The following is a 16,955-nucleotide window of genomic DNA, read 5'->3' on the forward strand; positions in this document are numbered from 1 at the left end:
CACTCTCTCTCTCTTGCATCAGCAGTCATCACTGCAGATCACACTCCTCCCTCTGCTTCAAAAAGCTGCCAGCTCTGACAGCCTCACTCTCTTTTTGATATTTTGGAGGGTTTTATTTAAAAGATCTCACCGAAGCAGTGAGCATCCTCTTGGTACACGCTTCTCCTTCCCAGAGCCCCAGACAGCAGCAGCTTCATCACATCCAGAAGGAGGGGAGCAGCAAACTGCGGTGCAAGTGGTCGGTAAGGAGATGAGACAGCAGAGCACAGTGCAGGCCTGGGAGCTGCTCCTGCAACCAGGAGCGAAAATCCTTCCCATGGAAATGCAATAGCAACAGCTGCCTGCAAGGCACGGCTGTGCCAGCAATTCCCTTCCCCTCTCAGTGTGCGCAGAGCAGGAGCACAGGTTGACTCTGTTGCGCCTGGAGATTCGGCAGCGCTCAGCTCCAGCCCCCGGATGGCCAGGATGGATTTTGTGCAACGTGCAATATTAATTTCAGATGATTTTGCATTCCCCAAATGCCTGCAAGGCCCTTTCCTCCCCATCCCACAGTGCCCGTCCAGAGGGACCCAACCCCAAAGCACCCGCCTTGGCCTGGCCCAGCGCTGCAGGAGGAACCGATGCTGGAAAACACTGCAGTGTGATGCAGCTGCCTGCAGCCAGACATGTCCAAACATATCCTCAATCTGCTGGGGCCGGGGGAACTGCTGGTCCAACCTGGAAACAGATGCACGGAGGCTTTGCACAAGGAGGGTCTCACTGCCAGCAGGGCTCAGCCGCATCCCACCCTGCTGCGAAGGCGCCCACCGCCCTGCAGAAGTGCTTTCACCCAGCTTAGTGCATCGCCTGCCATCACGCTGCCGTCTCCTCGCACCCCAAGCACTGTGTTTGCACCCTCACTGCCCAAATCGTCGCGTTGGGGCAGTTTGCATCGTGCTGATGGTGCTGCAGCACCCGAACCCCACGCAGCCCATCACGTGCTGGAAGCCTGGGGGAGCCGTGCTGGGTTCGGACCTTCCCTGCTGCGGGCCGGGGGGGCATTTTGCAATGGGGCCAAACGTCCGTGCGGGCGCTCTGCAGCTCGCTGCATGCAGGACATGCACAGGCTTGTTCCTGCTGCGTGCTGAGCTCAGGCCAACGGCTGCTCCCCGGCCGGGCTCACTGCCTGGGGGGTCCGCTGGCAGAGCAGAGCCCACCCCCGGGGCAAAACTCCCACAAGAGCGCCGTAAAAAGGCCCTGCAAGGACGGAGCTCAGCCCAGGGAGCCTCACCTGGAGCCGGACCCCAACCCCCGTGACTCCCCCGGGGCTCCCCGTGATTGCAGCGTCCCACGGAAATTCCGCTCTGCGGTGACCCAGGAAGGGCCGCGATGGGATGCGAGATCCCCAATCTCAGCAAAGCCGTATTGAAGGTCACTGCGCATCCCTTGGAGCGGGGGGGGGGGTCCTGCATCGCGCTGGAGGCGACGCCCCGCGTTCCATATGGGGGTCCGCGCAGCCCCGATGCGGGGGTGGGGAGTGGGAATCGCATCCGCACCGGGGGATGGGAATCGCCGAACCCCCCCGATAGCAGCAGTTCTGCGGGCGGGGCGGGGGGGGGAAATCCCGGGCGACGCCGTGAGGCCCCTCCCTGCCTCCGCTATAAAGGGCGGAGTGCGGCTCCGGGAACCGCAGAGTGACGCGGAGCGCGGGGTGAGTGCGGGTGTGCGGTGCGGGGGGAGGAAAGGGGCAGCGACAGCGACAGAGGGTGACTGGGGGGGGGGGTGGGGGTGGTGATGGGGTGCTGCGTCCGCTGAGGTGTTGCGGGAGCTGCAGGCGGTGCCGGGTCGGGACTGGGACACCGCAGCCGGGTTCGGGTGCCGGGTTGCGTTCCTTGCCGGCGTCCCTCGGAGCCGCTCCGTTCCGGGCTCAGCGCGGCGCGGTCCCTCCGGCAGCGGTGCGGTGCGGTGCGGCGGTTCCTCCCGTGTGCGGGGCTGCGCTGAGCGCTCCGCGCGGAACCGAACCGAACCGGGTCCCCCTCCGTTCCCCCCCCGCCCCCCACCTGCCGAGGCCGCCGGGACATGCTGAGACTTGCCTGGCGCTGAGCTCACCCCGCTGATAGGAGGCGGCTGTTTTGATGCGGGGTGGCGGCGATTCGTCGCCATCGGGGGCTGCGGGGGGGGGGGGGGGGGGGATGTGGGGGCAGAGCGGCCATTGCGGGCGGTGGAGTGGAGGGGGAGGCTGGGGGTGCGCACCTGTGAGACCCCAGCTTTGGGTGGGAGGTGACAAAAGTTGCTGTGTCACTTAGCAGCACCAGCCTCGCACCACGCAGGGATCCGTGTGGTTTTGTCCCATTAATGCATTTCTGCCCGGATTTGATGATTTCCCATCCCCTCCCCCCCCCGCTGTACAAAAGCATCCCATCCCGGTCTCTCTGCCCCCCACATGTGCTTTGGAAGGAGCACCCGCTCATCCCATGGAAGTGAAAGCTGTAGGCATTGATTTGAAAGAAAACAAACAGGCTCCTTCCCCCCCCCGGTTACCCAACAGCTCCTTGCAGACAGGAGGTGCTCAGTGGGGCTCAGGCTCGTGGTGAGTCCTTGCACTCGTTTGAAAAGTTTCCTTGCCACTGGGCTGGGTTCTTCAGATGAAGAAACCAACCAGAAAAACAACATCCTCATTGCTTCACCTGCCCCTGTGCCACTCTCACTTTGCTCTGCCCCATGGCAGAGACCATTAACACCCCTCAGCGTGAGCCCAGGATTGCTGGCAGGTCCCATTCTGTGCACAGCTCTGCCCCGGGCTCACATCTCCCCCATAACCCCCTCCCCACAGCCGCAATGCCGCTGTCGCAGAGCAGAGCCGGGCCGATGCCATGCAGCAGCAAAGTGTGCAGGAACCTCTTCGGCCCCGTAGACCACGAGCAGATCCAGAACGACTTTGAGGAACTGTTGAGGCAGCAGCTGGAAGAAGCTCAGCGGCGCTGGAACTTCAACTTCGAAACGGAGACGCCCCTGGAAGGGCATTTCAAGTGGGAGAGGGTCCTGCTGGCAGAGCAGCCCTCCCGGGGGGCCTTCAGCTTGGCCAAGGCCACCAGCGGGGGGGATAATGGGAGCTCAGCACCCCGCAGGGTCGCCCCCAAGGATGGTGTCGATGGGGTCCATCATGGGGCAGCCCAGCAGAGCTCGGAGCCCGCCAGGGTCGGTTCTCCACAGCGCTTGAAACGTGGGCAGACCACCGTCAAAGGTGAGTGGTGGGGGTGTGATGTCCCTCTGGGTGCCATTGGTGGTGTTGTGGGAGGGACTGGGTGCGCTCACAGCCATGGGCCGCCCTGAGTGCATACCATCTTTTGAGGGAGAAGGCTGCAAACCGGCTGAGGGGTGGGCAGCAGAACTGGGCTCGGATATCCCTTAAATAAAAATACCCCAGAACAATTCACCAACTTCAGCTCCTGTGGCCAGAAGTCCTCAGGCTCAGCGGTGCGGATGTGGTGGGACCGAGTGATGCGGGGCTCCACGAATGTGGGGCTTCGGAGGTGTGAGTGCACCTGGTTGGGGTGCTGCCCTGGGAACAGCCTTCTCCTTCTGCTCCCTGACGCATCCCAACTTCTCTTCCTGCCCTGCAGATTTCTACAGCTCCAAGAGAAGAGTTGTCCACGACAAGCCCAAGCTGTGACTGCTGCTGCTGGGGATGGATGCTGATGCTGACGTGCCCTGGGGGTGTCGTGGCTCTTTCCCTGCCCTGTGCTGTCTGAGCTGTCTGTATGAAGCGATGCTGAGTCTGTAGTTCCCTATTTATGAATAGCTCTGGGCTCCTGAGGGGCCCACAGTGTGTGCAATGTATAGGAGGAGCTGATGCTGAAGACCGTGGAAAGGACTGAGGAGGACTGGAATGGAGCAAGCGGGGCTGAGAGTGTCCCCTGCTCTGTGTTGGTGTGGTCCTTGCAGCATCCTGGTGCCCAGCACTGCCTGTTGCCTGGCATGAAGCAGCTCCAAAACCTCAGAGTCTCACTGGTGTGGATCACGGCTGGGTGTGAGCCCTGCGTGGAGCTGCTCCCAGTGACTCAGCGATGCATTTGTCACGGAGTGGTGACAAACGTGCTGGAGGTGCCCCGTGGGGCCAGCACTGCTCAGGAGGTGCTGGGCTGCTCCAGGTTCTGCTAACCCTTGGCTGGTGGTGTTCCTGGCGTGCTGTTGGCTTGCTGTGCCTCGTTCAATGCTGACACTAAGCTGGATGGAGAGCTGCTGCTGCTTGGCACTGCCAGGCTGCTCGAGGGGCGGAGTGCTGCTCAGCAGCAGCTGGAAGAAGTGACAGCCTTCTCCTGGACTATTTCCTACTTTAGAGCTGGGGGAGAGGACCCTGGCCTGGCTCTGCAGAGCAGCTGCTGTTGTCTCTGTGACCCAGGGACGTCCTGTAGGATGCAGCCCTGCTCCGAGGCTCTCAGTGCTGTTGGATCTCAGCACTTCCACTGGGTTCCCCTCCTGCCCCTCTGTGCTGGGACTCGAAGTGGCACAGGGTGGTCCCAGGCAGAGGAGGTGGGCGCTGCTCCCAGCTCATACCGTGATGCACTTTGCTGTCAGAGATGCTGGCAGCTGCCCAGCACTAAATGTTTATTTATGAAAACGCTATTGAGGCTTCTTGGAAGGGGAAATACCTGTTTGTCTGTGAGTGTAACTGAATAAACACTTGTCTCATGGAAGGGAATGGGTGGCTGTTATTGGGAATAACTGCTGTGGGGTGTGCTGGGAGTTGTGGGGAGGAGGGGGAATGTCGTATGTGGGTTGGGGGTTGCCTTAGGGGTGCAGCACCCACAGAGCTGCAGTTTCTATTGGTCTGGTGGGGAAGGAGCCGTCACATACCTGAGTGATGGGTTGGGATTTGGGATGTCCAGCTGTGGGATGGAGCCTTTTTGATCTGGCTGCGGCCAGTCAGGGCAGGAATGGGGGCTTCTGTGGGTCTGGGTGGGTTGGGGTCCACGGCTGAGCCCTCTGTGGTGCTGCAAACAGGAAACGTGTGCGTACCGGCAGTTGAGTGCAACCCCAAAGCGGAAGGCGGCCTTGAGTAAGAGAGAGAATGACGGTGTGGGGCCGGTAGGTGCGCAGCAGCAATGCAGTCTGAGTGGGGCTGATGTCCTCCCAGCCCTCGGGAGCCCCACGGCGCAGCCAGGCAGCAGCATCCCGAAACTGAGGGCACGTGGAGAAGGTGAGCCTTGCTCAAGGGGTGGCTCGTGCTAACAGAAAAGCGGGGAAAAGAAGGGGGCTTTGGTGTTAGGGACGCAGGGTTGGTGCCTGGCCCTGCACCCGTGGGGCTTTTGGCAGCAGTGACCCTCCTGCCGCCCCTCAGCAGGAAGCATCTCAGACAGCCGCCGGTGTTTAAGTCCCTTTGGTATTTATTTTACAGCTTTTCCGTGTTTGGTGCCTCCATTTCGTGACACGCAACGTTCTCAGCTCGCTCTGTGGGGCAGGGGGGGGCACCGAGGGGACTTCCTTGCGTCATAACCTCCCCCATCCCTCCCCAAAATGCTGCCGCTTCGGCTCTCTTAGGGGCTGGGACCACAGAATGGGGTACCCACATCCTGACTCCTCCCCCCTTCCCTCCCTGGGGCTCTGCTGACCTCACAGGACCCCCCCATGTCTGTGTGATGCTGTGGGACGGTGCTGCACGGGAGTGGAAGGGGATGGGGACATTTTGGGGCCCATTCCTTATTTCCAGCGAACCTTAGGGCTTGGCGTTGCGAAAGGAGAGGTGGGGCAGTGGGGGCTTTCCCCCTCTCCCACTTTTTGTCCCAATTTGGGCACGCTTCAGAGCAATGAGGATGAGAGGATTGAGCTGGGGGCGAAGGCGGGGGCGTGAATGGAAAACCTCCCCGAGGTCACAGGAGGTGACTCAGGGCTGCGGAAGCTGGGGGAGGAATATTTAGAGATGCTGAGGAGCTCCCGGAGCCGCTTGGAGTCTGCATCACCCCCACGACCACGCACTGAGGATGGGTGGGAGCACAGCGTGCCCCCCAGGCAGGAGCCACATCCCCCACTCGGGTGCTGGGCTGTGTGCAACCAGAGAGAAGTGCCTCTTCTCTTATTGCCAAACCCGCTCGGGGCCCTGCTGAGCCGTTTAATGGGTTCCCCTCTGCAGGACCCCACTGTGAGCCATGGCTGAGCAGCGCGTGGGCTCCAGGGGTCGGCGCATGGGATCCAGCCGGCGGCGGCAGCTCCGCAGGGATGCGGCCGAAGAGCCACCGTGGGCAGCAGCTGTGATGCAGAGAGTCCAGGATGTCATCCAGGAGCAGCGTGGGGACACGGAGGGGTTCATCACTCGTGCAGATATGCAGGTAAGGGATGGGGCTGGGGGGGTTGTAGGGCTCCTTCCAACACAACCGTTCTATGGTCCTGCGGTTTGTTCTTAGAAACTGCAGGAGGAGGTTATCCCGTGCAGCACAGAGGAGCTGGAGCTGCTCTTTGATGGGATGGATGCTGCTGGCACCGGGCAGCTGAGCGTTGAGGAGTTCACTGCTGGGCTCCGTAAGTGCTGGCATGGTGACTCCACGCACCCAGTGCTTTCCGATGGGGATGCTCAGTGTTCTGGGTGGCACTCAGCAACCCGAAAACAGCTGTGGCTGTGAGCCCATGGATCACTGGGGTGGGAGGCACTGGTTGGGTGCTGAGGGCTGTTTTTCTACAGGGCAGTTCTTGAGTTCCCAAAAAGTCAGCAGGGAGCATCGGCGGCGGAAAGCAGCATCGCGGAGGAGCTGCCTGGTCCTCGCCAGCCCCACATGGGAAGAGACGGACAGCGAGGAAAAGAAACACTTTGCAGCCTTCATGGAGCAACTGGGAGTGGATGACAGATGGGAAGAGTGAGCAAAGCACCCCCAGGTGTCCCGCAGGATGGGACAGGGCAGGGCTTTCCCCAGTTTGGTGCCCATGGGGGCAGAGCCGCAGCTGCCTTTGTCCCAGGGGCAGGAGTGCGGCCACCCCCAGGACCACACAGCTCTGATGATAGGGACCCCCCAAATGATCCATCTTTTTTTGCTGCCCTGCTCCTCTCTCCCAGCAGGCAGGAGATCTGGCAGCTCTGGGCCAAGCTGAGGGAAGATGAGCCCCAACTCCTGGGCAACTTGGAGGATTTCCTGGCCAAGATGAGGCACCACATCCAAGAAGCCCGGAGCAAGAAGGAGGCCTTGGAGGAGGCCCTCAACAAGTGAGTCCCTGCCAGGGAGGGGCACCCAAGGAAGGAGAAACGTGGGCGCTCCCAGCACCTCCACCACAGCCTGGGCAGAGGATTCACACTGTGCCCGTGTTTGGGGTTGGGCTCCATCTGCAGTCACGCACCCCATGGCCAAAGTGCCAGACACATCCCTGCTGGGGGAAGGAACCTCTGTGCTCTCTGTGGGCCTGGTGGGCAATGCAGTGTCCCCAGACCCACATCCACATGGCACAGTCTGACTCTCCTGACCCCCCCAGACGCGTGGCTGAGCACAAACAGGAGGTGCAGCAGCTCTGCGAAGCCCTGGAGCTGCAGATCCAAGAGGAGCGGCAGCGAATGGAACAGGAGGTGGTGGATCCATCCACTCCCCCATCCCCCAAAGGTACCCAGCACCCTAAACCCAACTGGGTGCTGATGTTCCCATTGACACCGCAGAGCACAGCCCGGAGCCGCCTGCACTGCGCGGTGCTGCAGCGAGCGCTGGATGCCAGAGGCAGGGAGGTGCAGCGCTTGCTTGCAGCACAGGAGGAGGTGAGCTGCCCCCAAATGCTGACCCCAAACCCTGATCCCGAATACTGGTGGTGCAGTTCTTTATGTTGTCCTCATGACTTTGGCCTGGTGTTGTACGCCTGAACCTGGATGCTCTCTGCAGTTCATCACATAGCACCTCCATCGCTCACTCTCTGCCTCCATCCCCACGGTCCTTCCTTCCCTGGGAGCACATAAACTGAGTTTCCCATCCAATACCCTGGGGAAAATCCAGCCCCAGTCTTAGAGCAGGAGGTGATCCTGCTGTCTCCCTGCAGCTGGAAGCACAGTGCCGCAGTCTCAGCAGCACACAGCGAGCTGCCAGCGCTGAGAACCGACAGCTGGAGGAGAACAACCGGGCGCTGGAGGAGCAGCTGCAGCTCATCCATGCACAGCTGCAGCAGACCCACGAGTGCCTGAGGGCTGCCATGGCTCAGCAGCGGGCAGAGAAACCGCGGTGAGTGGCTTCTGCTCATCCCTGGCTCCCTCCTGGGAGTTGCAGAGGATGGGGAGGAAGCTGGATGGGTCTCAGCCATGGTTCTGCTTTGGGATGGTGTGAAAAGTATGGGGATGTGGTATGATTGGGTACAAAAAGTGCTAGGAAGAGAAGCCAGGATTATCAGCATTGTGCTGATAGGGCCCTCCCAGCGCTGGTGTAAAGGCCACAGGTGGGCTCTGCTGCCCCGGTCCAGAACAGAGCACATCACTGCTCCCAGGGCTGCAGAGGACCTCGGGGAGAGGATGGAGGAGGTGAATGGAGGCAGTTTCTGTTGTGACCCCGTGCTCTGTGCTTACAGGGATGAAGAGGAGGCAGAGCTGCCCAGTGAGACACTGCCATCCCTGCAGGTACAGCAGGTGTGCACAGTGGGGATGTGGTGGGATGTCACACAGGGCAGCACCGTGCTGCATGGGTGCTTGGGAAGGGGTGAGCAGCAGCATACGGGGCTGCTACTCCCACATTTTGGGAGGGAATATCTGGAAACTGAAGCAGGAAAGCTGAACATCATTTCAAACGGATACACACTCTGCCAAGCTTTTTGTTTTCTCTTCTCTTTTCCTCCCTTTGCCACAGATGAGCCCAGAGCAGCAGTTGGCAGAGATGCACGTCAGGTTGAGCTCCCAGGGCAGCGAGCCCAAACACAGGAGCACCCACCATGTGTAAGGGTCCCGGGCCCCAAGAACTGCACCCACATCCTCCACCCTCCCCTGGCCAAAAATTCCTTCCTCTTCAGTGTTCTGTCCCAGTGTTGTGCTCACCCCATTTTCTGCTCTTTCCAGGGTTTGGGAAAAGCCACCAGCAGACACAAACACGTCACGACTGCTTTCTGTAGAAGAAGATCCCTTCCCCGAATTTCTGAAAGAGGAACGGTTTTCTGGCCAAGGCTCTTTGCTAAGAGAGATGAATGATGCAATAGCAGCTCTGAGCAGGCAACCACTGGGAGATGCTGCTCACTGCCCACACGATGATGCTGAGCCCCAAACAAGACCACCTGGCTCAGCCCCACGAGAGACCCGCGTCAGTCACAAGGTGTTGGAAGAAGACCTGAAAGAGAGACGAGCTGCAGCTGAGCTTCGTGCTGGGGACAGGACACAGGCTGGTGCGTCTGCAGGAGCCCAGGAGGAGGGGGCAGCTCAGGGAAACAGCGTGGAGAGAGCAGGGCAGAGCCTGGAGCAGATGGAAATGGTGTTGTCTGTCCAGGGAAGGGATGCTGGTGGGGAGCAGCAGATGCTAAAAGAGGTTGAGAGGCCACAAGAGGCACTGGGAGAGAGCACAGAGATGGGTGAGCAGGCACGGGTGGGGTTGGAGGGAGAAGGATGGGTGCAGGGAAAGATGAAGTGGGAAAAGGTGCAGCTCCCAGGAGAAGGAGAAAATCTGGAGGCAGTCCTCAAAGCTCGGGAGGTGGAGCTCCCAGTGGGCAGCTTTGCCACCGATGTGCTTCAGGTGCCGGGAGAGCAGCTGGAGCCACAGCTGCCAGGATGGGTTGAGGTGCAAATGGCAGCAGTGCAGGGGGTGAGAGAAGATCCCAACCCTGAAAAAGTGGACGGAGAGGATAGTGGTGCAGCGGGGCACTGCTGGGGAGAGATGGAAAGGACTGAGCTGCAGCCCCTGAATGTGGCTGATGACCTGGGTACAGAACAGGCAGAGAACATAGGGCCAGAAGTGCAACTGCTGGAGGAGGCTGATAGAGCAGAGCCAGGGCTGGAGGGGGGAGCTGGGGCTGCTGCAGAGCTTGGTGAGGGGCTTTCCCCAGCAGAAATCCCTGCTGGGAGTCCAGCTCCAGGAAGGAGGGTACTGGATTTAATTGCTCAGGCACTGGAAATGGAAGAGGCAGAGGACTCTCCAGCAAGGACTCTGCTGCATGGGATGCCCAGCCCAGAAGCCCTGAGGGATGGATTGGATGACACAGCCATGCCTCTCAGGGAGGATGCTGAGGATGGAGGACAAGAACTGACCGAGCCTGGGCTGCCCATTCAGCCAGTGTGTGAACTGCAGGGAGCAGGAGCCAGGCAGGCAGAGGGGGCTGCTGTAGAGCTGTCACCCCAGGAAAAGGCTGGAAGCCTGGAGCTGCTGGAGGCCCCGAGCAGTGATACCCATGTGCAGCTAATTGCAAAACTGGGGGAGGTTAATGAGAGCCTGGAGGCAGAGCTGCAGCCCCTAAGTGTGGCTGATGACCTGGGTACAGAACAGGCAGAGAACATAGGGCCAGATGTACAATTGGTGGAGGAGGCTGATAGAGCAGAGCCGGGGCTGGAGGAGGGAGCTGGGGCTGCTGCAGAGCTTGGTGAGGGGCTTTCCCCAGCAGAAATCCCTGCTGGGAGTCCAGCTCCAGGAAGGAGGGTACTGGATTTAATTGCTCAGGCACTGGAAATGGAAGAGGCAGAGGACTCTCCAGCAAGGACTCTGCTGCATGGGATGCCCAGCCCAGAAGCCCTGAGGGATGGATTGGATGACACAGCCATGCCTCTCAGGGAGGATGCTGAGGATGGAGGACAAGAACTGACCGAGCCTGGGCTGCCCATTCAGCCAGTGTGTGAACTGCAGGGAGCAGGAGCCAGGCAGGCAGAGGGGGCTGCTGTAGAGCTGTCACCCCAGGAAAAGGCTGGAAGCCTGGAGCTGCTGGAGGCCCCGAGCAGTGATACCCATGTGCAGCTAATTGCAAAACTGGGGGAGGTTAATGAGAGCCTGGAGGCAGAGCTGCAGCCCCTAAGTGTGGCTGATGACCTGGGTACAGAACAGGCAGAGAACATAGGGCCAGATGTACAATTGGTGGAGGAGGCTGATAGAGCAGAGCCGGGGCTGGAGGAGGGAGCTGGGGCTGCTGCAGAGCTTGGTGAGGGGCTTTCCCCAGCAGAAATCCCTGCTGGGAGTCCAGCTCCAGGTAGGAGGGTACTGGACTTAATTGCTCAGGCACTGGAAATGGAAGAGGCAGAGGACTCTCCAGCAAGGTCTCTGCTGCATGGGATGCCCAGCCCAGAAGCCCTGAGGGATGGATTGGATGACACAGCCATGCCTCTCAGGGAGGATGCTGAGGATGGAGGACAAGAACCAGCTGAGCCTGGGCTGCCCATTCAGCCTGTGTGTGAACTGCAGGGAGCAGGAGCCAGGCAGGCAGAGGGGGCTGCTGTAGAGCTGTCACCCCAGGAGGAGTCTGGAAGCCTGGAGAGTCTGAGTGGTGATACCCGTATGCAGCTGCTTGCAGAGCTGAGGGAGATCAAAGGGAGCCTGGAGGCAGAGCTGCAACCTCTGTACCCAGGTCTCCAGCCACACTCAGAGCAGGCAGAGAGCATGGGGCCAGAGGTGCAACTGGTGGGTGAGGTCAGTAAACCAGAGTTAGTAGAAATGGAGGGGGAAGAGGACTCTCAGGGGAACACGCAGCTGCAGTGGGGTCCCAGTCAAGAAGACCCATTGGGAGGGGGGGGGCATACAGCTGTGCAGCTCACACAGGAGCTTGAGCATGAGGGACAAGATGTACAGCACTTGAAAGAAGAGAGGGAGATGGAAGTGGTGCAGGAAGAGGACACTGATAAGGATGAGCTGGTCCTGGTCAGTGCTCAGGGACTGGAACTAGAGGAGGCAGAGAGCTCTCCAGCAAGGACTCTGCTGCATGGGATTCCCAGTCCAGAAGCCCTGAGGGATGGGGGGGACCACACAGCCATACATCTCAGGGAGGATGCTGAGGATGGAGGACAAGAACCAGCTGAGCCTGGGCTGCCCATTCAGCCTGTGTGTGAACTGCAGGGAGCAGGAGCCAGGCAGGCAGAGGGGGCTGCTGTAGAGCTGTCACCCCAGGAAAAGGCTGGAAGCCTGGAGCTGGTGGAGGCCCCGAGCAGTGATACCCATGTGCAGCTAATTGCAAAACTGGGGGAGGTTAAAGAGAGCCTGGAGGCAGAGCTGCAGGTCCTGAGTTTGGTTGATGATCTGGGTACAGAGCAGGCAGAGAACATAGGACCAGATGTGCAACTGCTGGAGGAGGCTGATAGAGCAGAGCCAGGGCTGGAGGGGGGAGCTGGGGCTGCTGCAGAGCTTGGTGAGGGGCTTTCCCCAGCAGAAATCCCTGCTGGGAGTCCAGCTCCAGGAAGGAGGGTACTGGACTTAATTGCTCAGGCACTGGAAATGGAAGAGGCAGAGGACTCTCCAGCAAGGACTCTGCTGCATGGGATGCCCAGCCCAGAAGCCCTGAGGGATGGATTGGATGACACAGCCATGCCTCTCAGGGAGGATGCTGAGGATGGAGGACAAGAACCAGCTGAGCCTGGGCTGCCCATTCAGCCAGTGTGTGAACTGCAGGGAGCAGGAGCCAGGCAGGCAGAGGGGGCTGCTGTAGAGCTGTCACCCCAGGAAAAGGCTGGAAGCCTGGAGCTGGTGGAAGCCCCAAGTGGTGATACCCATGTGCAGCTAATTGCAAAACTGGGGGAGGTTAAAGAGAGCCTGGAGGCAGAGCTGCAGCCCCTAAGTGTGGCTGATGACCTGGGTACAGAGCAGGCAAAGAACATAGGGCCAGATGTACAATTGGTGGAGGAGGCTGATAGAGCAGAGCCGGGGCTGGAGGAGGGAGCTGGGGCTGCTGCAGAGCTTGGTGAGGGGCTTTCCCCAGCAGAAATCCCTGCTGGGAGTCCAGCTCCAGGTGGGAGGGTACTGGTTAGTGCACAGGAGCTGGAAGGGAAGGAGGCAGAGTACCTCGTGCAGCTGGAGGAGCTCATGTTATCCCATGGAGAGAGCACTGGGGCTAATGGGAAACCCTTCTGTGCATCGGGGCTGTGGGAAGCAGAGAGCCCAGCTGTGGCTCTAGGAGGAGCTCTGTGCGTGGCTGACAACACAGACGTTTGGGATAAGAATGTTGAGCCTGCCCTGCATCCTGAGTATACTGCTGCTGCTGAGCCTGCTCATCCAGATGCAGGGCTGGTAGCAGTCAGTGGTCCAGATGAGCAGATCCTGGAAGAAACCCAGAGAGAGAGTGCTGATGCAGAGGGGAGGCCTCTGGATGGAGCTCGAGGCCTGGAAGTGGTGCAGGGAGCGAGGCTAGAGGCAGAGGCAAGGATTTTAGTTGAAGCTCAGCATTTGGAACTAAAGCAGGGCCATGATGCCAATGCAGCCACACTTGCTTCTCCTGTCTCCGAGGTACCGTTACAAATCAGTGCGCTAAATCTGGATGCGATGATGCAGGAGGATGTTCTCATTCCAGATATGCAACGGCTAGGTGGTTCGGGACAGGCAGCCCAGAGGCAGCTCCAGGAGCAGGTCTCAGCACAGGCAGATAAGGGGAGGCTTCACACTGCTCCCCGGCAGCCACAGAAGCCACCAGGCGTGACGGAAGCAGAACAAGCAGCTGCTGGACCTGCTGAGACTCCAAAACAAGAAGTGCCATCAGCATCAGCCCTTCACACAGGGATCCTGCAAGGGGAAGATGATGTGAAGGATCTCTCAGGGATGGCCCTTGGGGGCAGCCCACTGGTGGAGGCGGTCAGCAGCGGGGCACAGCTCTCAGGAGAGCAGAGAGAAGAGCTCGACGTGGAGGAGAAAAAAGAGATGGAGAAGAAAATGAGCCCAGGAGGTGAGCCCAGCCCTGGAGAGCCAGAAGCTGTGACTGTGAATGGAGCAGGAGCTGCCCCAAAGGGCTCTCTGGAGCCAGATCACCTCTACAACGTGCTGTTTGTTGGGGACTCCCATGTGGGCAAAACATCCTTTCTGTACCGACTGCATGCTGACACCTTCAACCCACACCTCGCTGCCACAGTAGGTAGGTCAGCTCTGCACCCACGTGAGTGACCACGGTTCCCTTCCTTCCACCCCACAACTTGCTGGAGGTCATTACATGCACATCACTGCTCACACCATCCTGTCACCAAGGTCCAAACAGAGCCACACACACCTGGATGCTTGCAAGTAGGCAATAGCAGCCCTTCTTGACCTCTCTGGGGCACCAAACCCACCTGTAAAATATCCAAGGGTTGTGGGCTTCCTTGGGAGCAGCCCACTTGAGCTGCAATCTCCACCATGTGGTTCCTCCATCCGTATTACAGGAGGGAAACTCCACAATATCCAAATATCCCTTTCTGTGTCCCAGGGCTGGATTATCAGGTCAAAAACCTTGTGGTGGACAACAAGCGCTTCGCTCTCCGCCTTTGGGACTCAGCTGGGCAGGAAAGGTGAGGTGCTGTGCTGGGTGCCTGGGGAGAGCAACCTGGGGCAGCTTGTAGAAAATGGATGTTCTTGCTTTGCAAAAGGGATTGTTTGGGGAGGGACTCTATATAGCGTGTGATCTGATAATAATAATAATAGAGGAAGTAATTTGGATCAAAATAAGTGCTCAAACTCTCTGCAGTTTGAGTGATAGGAGCAAATATAGGGTTTTGGCTCCTTGGTTGATCTGTGTTCCCAGCTTTTCCATCGGGATTTCAGGTTGGCTGTAGGCAATCCCTCCTCCCTCCCTTCCTCCTGGTGATGCTTTGCACTGCCTGCAGGTATCACAGTGTCACCAAGCAGTTCTTCCGGAAGGCAGACGGGGTGGTGCTGATGTACGACGTCACATCGCAGTACTCCTTCGCCGATGTGCACTACTGGCTCAGCTGCATCCAGGTGGGCAAAGCAGGGAAACCTGGCCCCATGAAAGAGGCTTTGGTAACATTTGACATCTAGAATAGCCCCTTTTCAGTCCTTGGAAATGGGGTTAACTCACAGCTATTGGCCCAAATCCATGCACATCCTTCAGGATGTGTCTGAGCGGTGTGTCCAGCTGTCATTCAAGGAGGTGATGCTTGCACTTCTGATCCTCCCCTCTTTCATTGCCCAGGAGGGAGCAGAAGATGGAGCCACGGTTCTGCTTCTGGGGAACAAAACAGACTGTGCTGCAGAGAGGCAGGTCCCTACGCAGGAGGGGGAGCGCCTGGCTCAGGTGGGTGCACGGCCCTGCTGCAGTGTGCTGCCCAGCTGGGGTCCCATTCCTCAGCACTAAATGTTGGTCTTGCAGCCACCAGAAAAGGTGCATTGCACCCTCGCGCTGCAGTCCATCAGTTATTGGGTTACTTGTTTCCCAAATCCTTCTGTTTCTGCTTGACCATGATGCTCCCTGGCTATTTACTGTTGTATCGAGTCATTGCAATGCAAGGGAAGCACATTTCTCTGTGGGCTCTGTGTCTTCCAGGAGCATCAGCTCTTGTTTTATGAATGCAGCGCTGCCTCCGGCCACAACGTCACTGAGTCCATCGTCAGTCTGGTCAGGTGAGGAGTGTGCTTGGGTTTTGCTAAGGTTTTAATGGGCTCCCACTTGCATTTCCTATGGGAAATGTTAGTGTGTCACTGCCACCGGAGCTTCTACGTGGAGAGCTCACAGAGCAGCACTGGGATGAAGTGGGGATGAGCTGGGAGACGTCTGCTGGATGCTCTGCATTGCAAAGAGGTGGAAAAAATAAGACTTCTCAGGATGCTGCTGCTTTCTCCCTGGGTTGCTTAAATCAATTCTGTGTGTGATTGGATTTAGGCTGGGGTTTCCAGCAGTCTGCAGTTCTCAAAGCACACTGAGCTGGAAAGACCCCTAGACCCTTTCACTCAATGAATATAAGAGCAATATAAAATATGAGGGAAAATGCATGGCTCATCTGCTTCCTTTTTGCCCAGGGCACTCAAAGTTTCTGAAGATCAATTGAGAAATAGGGCAGAAGAGGTACCAAAGCTGCCTCAGAAGAAAAAAGGATGCTGCTGGTGATGGAGAGACTCCTTGCTGTGGTCTGAAACTGCAATGGCAGCCAGAAAAGCAACTGGAGATGAGCAGAGACCACAGGATGACTGCTCAGAGAAATCAGGGTTATGAACTCCACCAGGAAGGGTGTGATATTGCAGTGACAGCAGCTGAAGAAGCAACATTAGCTCCAGCAGCTCTCTTAGACGCGTGCATCTCCTTTGCAACTCAGTGTCTCAGCACTTCTGTATCACCAGAGCCTCCACTCCCTACCTGGCTGCTCCCACCCCATCCCTCTGCCACCGCCTGTCCTCCCTTGGCCCTAATCCTAGAAGGACCTTTTTTGCTTGATGCAATATACGCTCCCATGCACTCCATGGCAATCCCCTTCTGCCGCATTTTGTTATAAAATGATTTTATTACTGGGTGTGTTATGGGGTTGGCTTGAAGAATGGAACAACTCTGGAAGAACTTTCAGGGCTCAGCTCGGGGCTGAGGCTGGACTCGGTCTTCAGGTTACCCACAACAGGGTTTTTTTGTGCCCATCTTCACTATTTCTGCTTTGTTGTCTTATCTCAAAGCAATATAATCCCAAGAACCCTTTGCAAGTCTGGTCGATGATGAAAGGAGCACCATTCCAGCCTGACCAGCACAAATGTGCACCTCTCACTGGCTCTGTATGACCCCCCTGCAGGGCTGCCCATGCACCGAAGCCCTTCAGCAGATCTGCTTTTCCCCTTCCCTAAATTTGTTGGGATTTTGTGCAGCAGATGCTGCCTGTCCTGTGCAATCCCACTGCTGCTCCACAAGCAATTTTATTTGCTCGCAAAAGTGTAAGGAGCTGAGCCTGAATTCCCCCGTTAGATGGCAGCAAATGCAGCTACACCTTCATTGCTGTTCCAAGCAAAGAACAGCAGGGCCTGAAACTGATCTGCAAAAGAAAAAGCTTCGCAGAGCAGCAGACAGAAAGAAACGTCTGGTCTCTTGGAAGTCATGTCTATAGAGGAGGATTGAATCTGTGCCTGGACGTGTTGCAAGGCAGTAAAGCAGGCTGGAAAATACAGAGGTGGTGT

The 16,955-nt window shown here is 58.3% G+C and overlaps 2 protein-coding genes across 6 annotated transcripts; both read left to right on the top strand.

Annotated features, from left to right (window-relative positions):
* The first annotated feature begins 1,187 nt into the window (after window positions 1-1,187).
* On the top strand, window positions 1,188-4,676 carry CDKN1A (cyclin dependent kinase inhibitor 1A). Of its 2 annotated transcripts, none has more exons than XM_085210576.1 (3): window positions 1,188-1,410; window positions 2,813-3,223; window positions 3,603-4,676. In XM_085210576.1, the coding sequence occupies exons 1-3, from the start codon at window positions 1,374-1,376 to the stop codon at window positions 3,650-3,652; spliced, it is 498 nt and encodes a 165-aa protein (XP_085066702.1). In that variant the 5' UTR covers window positions 1,188-1,373; the 3' UTR covers window positions 3,653-4,676. The 2 variants fall into 2 exon arrangements, with proteins under 2 accessions (XP_085066702.1, XP_085066703.1); XM_085210577.1 differs by lacking the exon at window positions 1,188-1,410 and adding an exon at window positions 1,550-1,690.
* A 364-nt stretch (window positions 4,677-5,040) lies between these two features.
* On the top strand, window positions 5,041-16,945 carry RAB44 (RAB44, member RAS oncogene family). 4 transcript variants are annotated; one of them, XM_031556984.2, is made up of 16 exons: window positions 5,041-5,179; window positions 6,110-6,305; window positions 6,381-6,495; window positions 6,656-6,827; window positions 7,025-7,171; window positions 7,435-7,525; window positions 7,613-7,708; window positions 7,984-8,162; window positions 8,503-8,560; window positions 8,778-8,863; window positions 8,984-13,944; window positions 14,272-14,353; window positions 14,669-14,783; window positions 14,998-15,099; window positions 15,349-15,425; window positions 15,822-16,945. In XM_031556984.2, the coding sequence occupies exons 2-16, from the start codon at window positions 6,126-6,128 to the stop codon at window positions 15,907-15,909; spliced, it is 6,549 nt and encodes a 2,182-aa protein (XP_031412844.2). In that variant the 5' UTR covers window positions 5,041-5,179; window positions 6,110-6,125; the 3' UTR covers window positions 15,910-16,945. The 4 variants fall into 4 exon arrangements, with proteins under 4 accessions (XP_031412844.2, XP_085066694.1, XP_085066693.1 ...); XM_085210568.1 differs by having other exon boundaries at window positions 8,503-8,551; XM_085210567.1 differs by having other exon boundaries at window positions 7,028-7,171.
* Window positions 16,946-16,955: the final 10 nt, after the last annotated feature.

This window comes from Meleagris gallopavo, chromosome 28 (assembly GCF_905368555.1).
Source record: "Meleagris gallopavo chromosome 28, MGAL_WU_HG_1.1, whole genome shotgun sequence".
In the NCBI taxonomy this organism is placed as follows: Eukaryota; Metazoa; Chordata; class Aves; order Galliformes; family Phasianidae; genus Meleagris; species Meleagris gallopavo.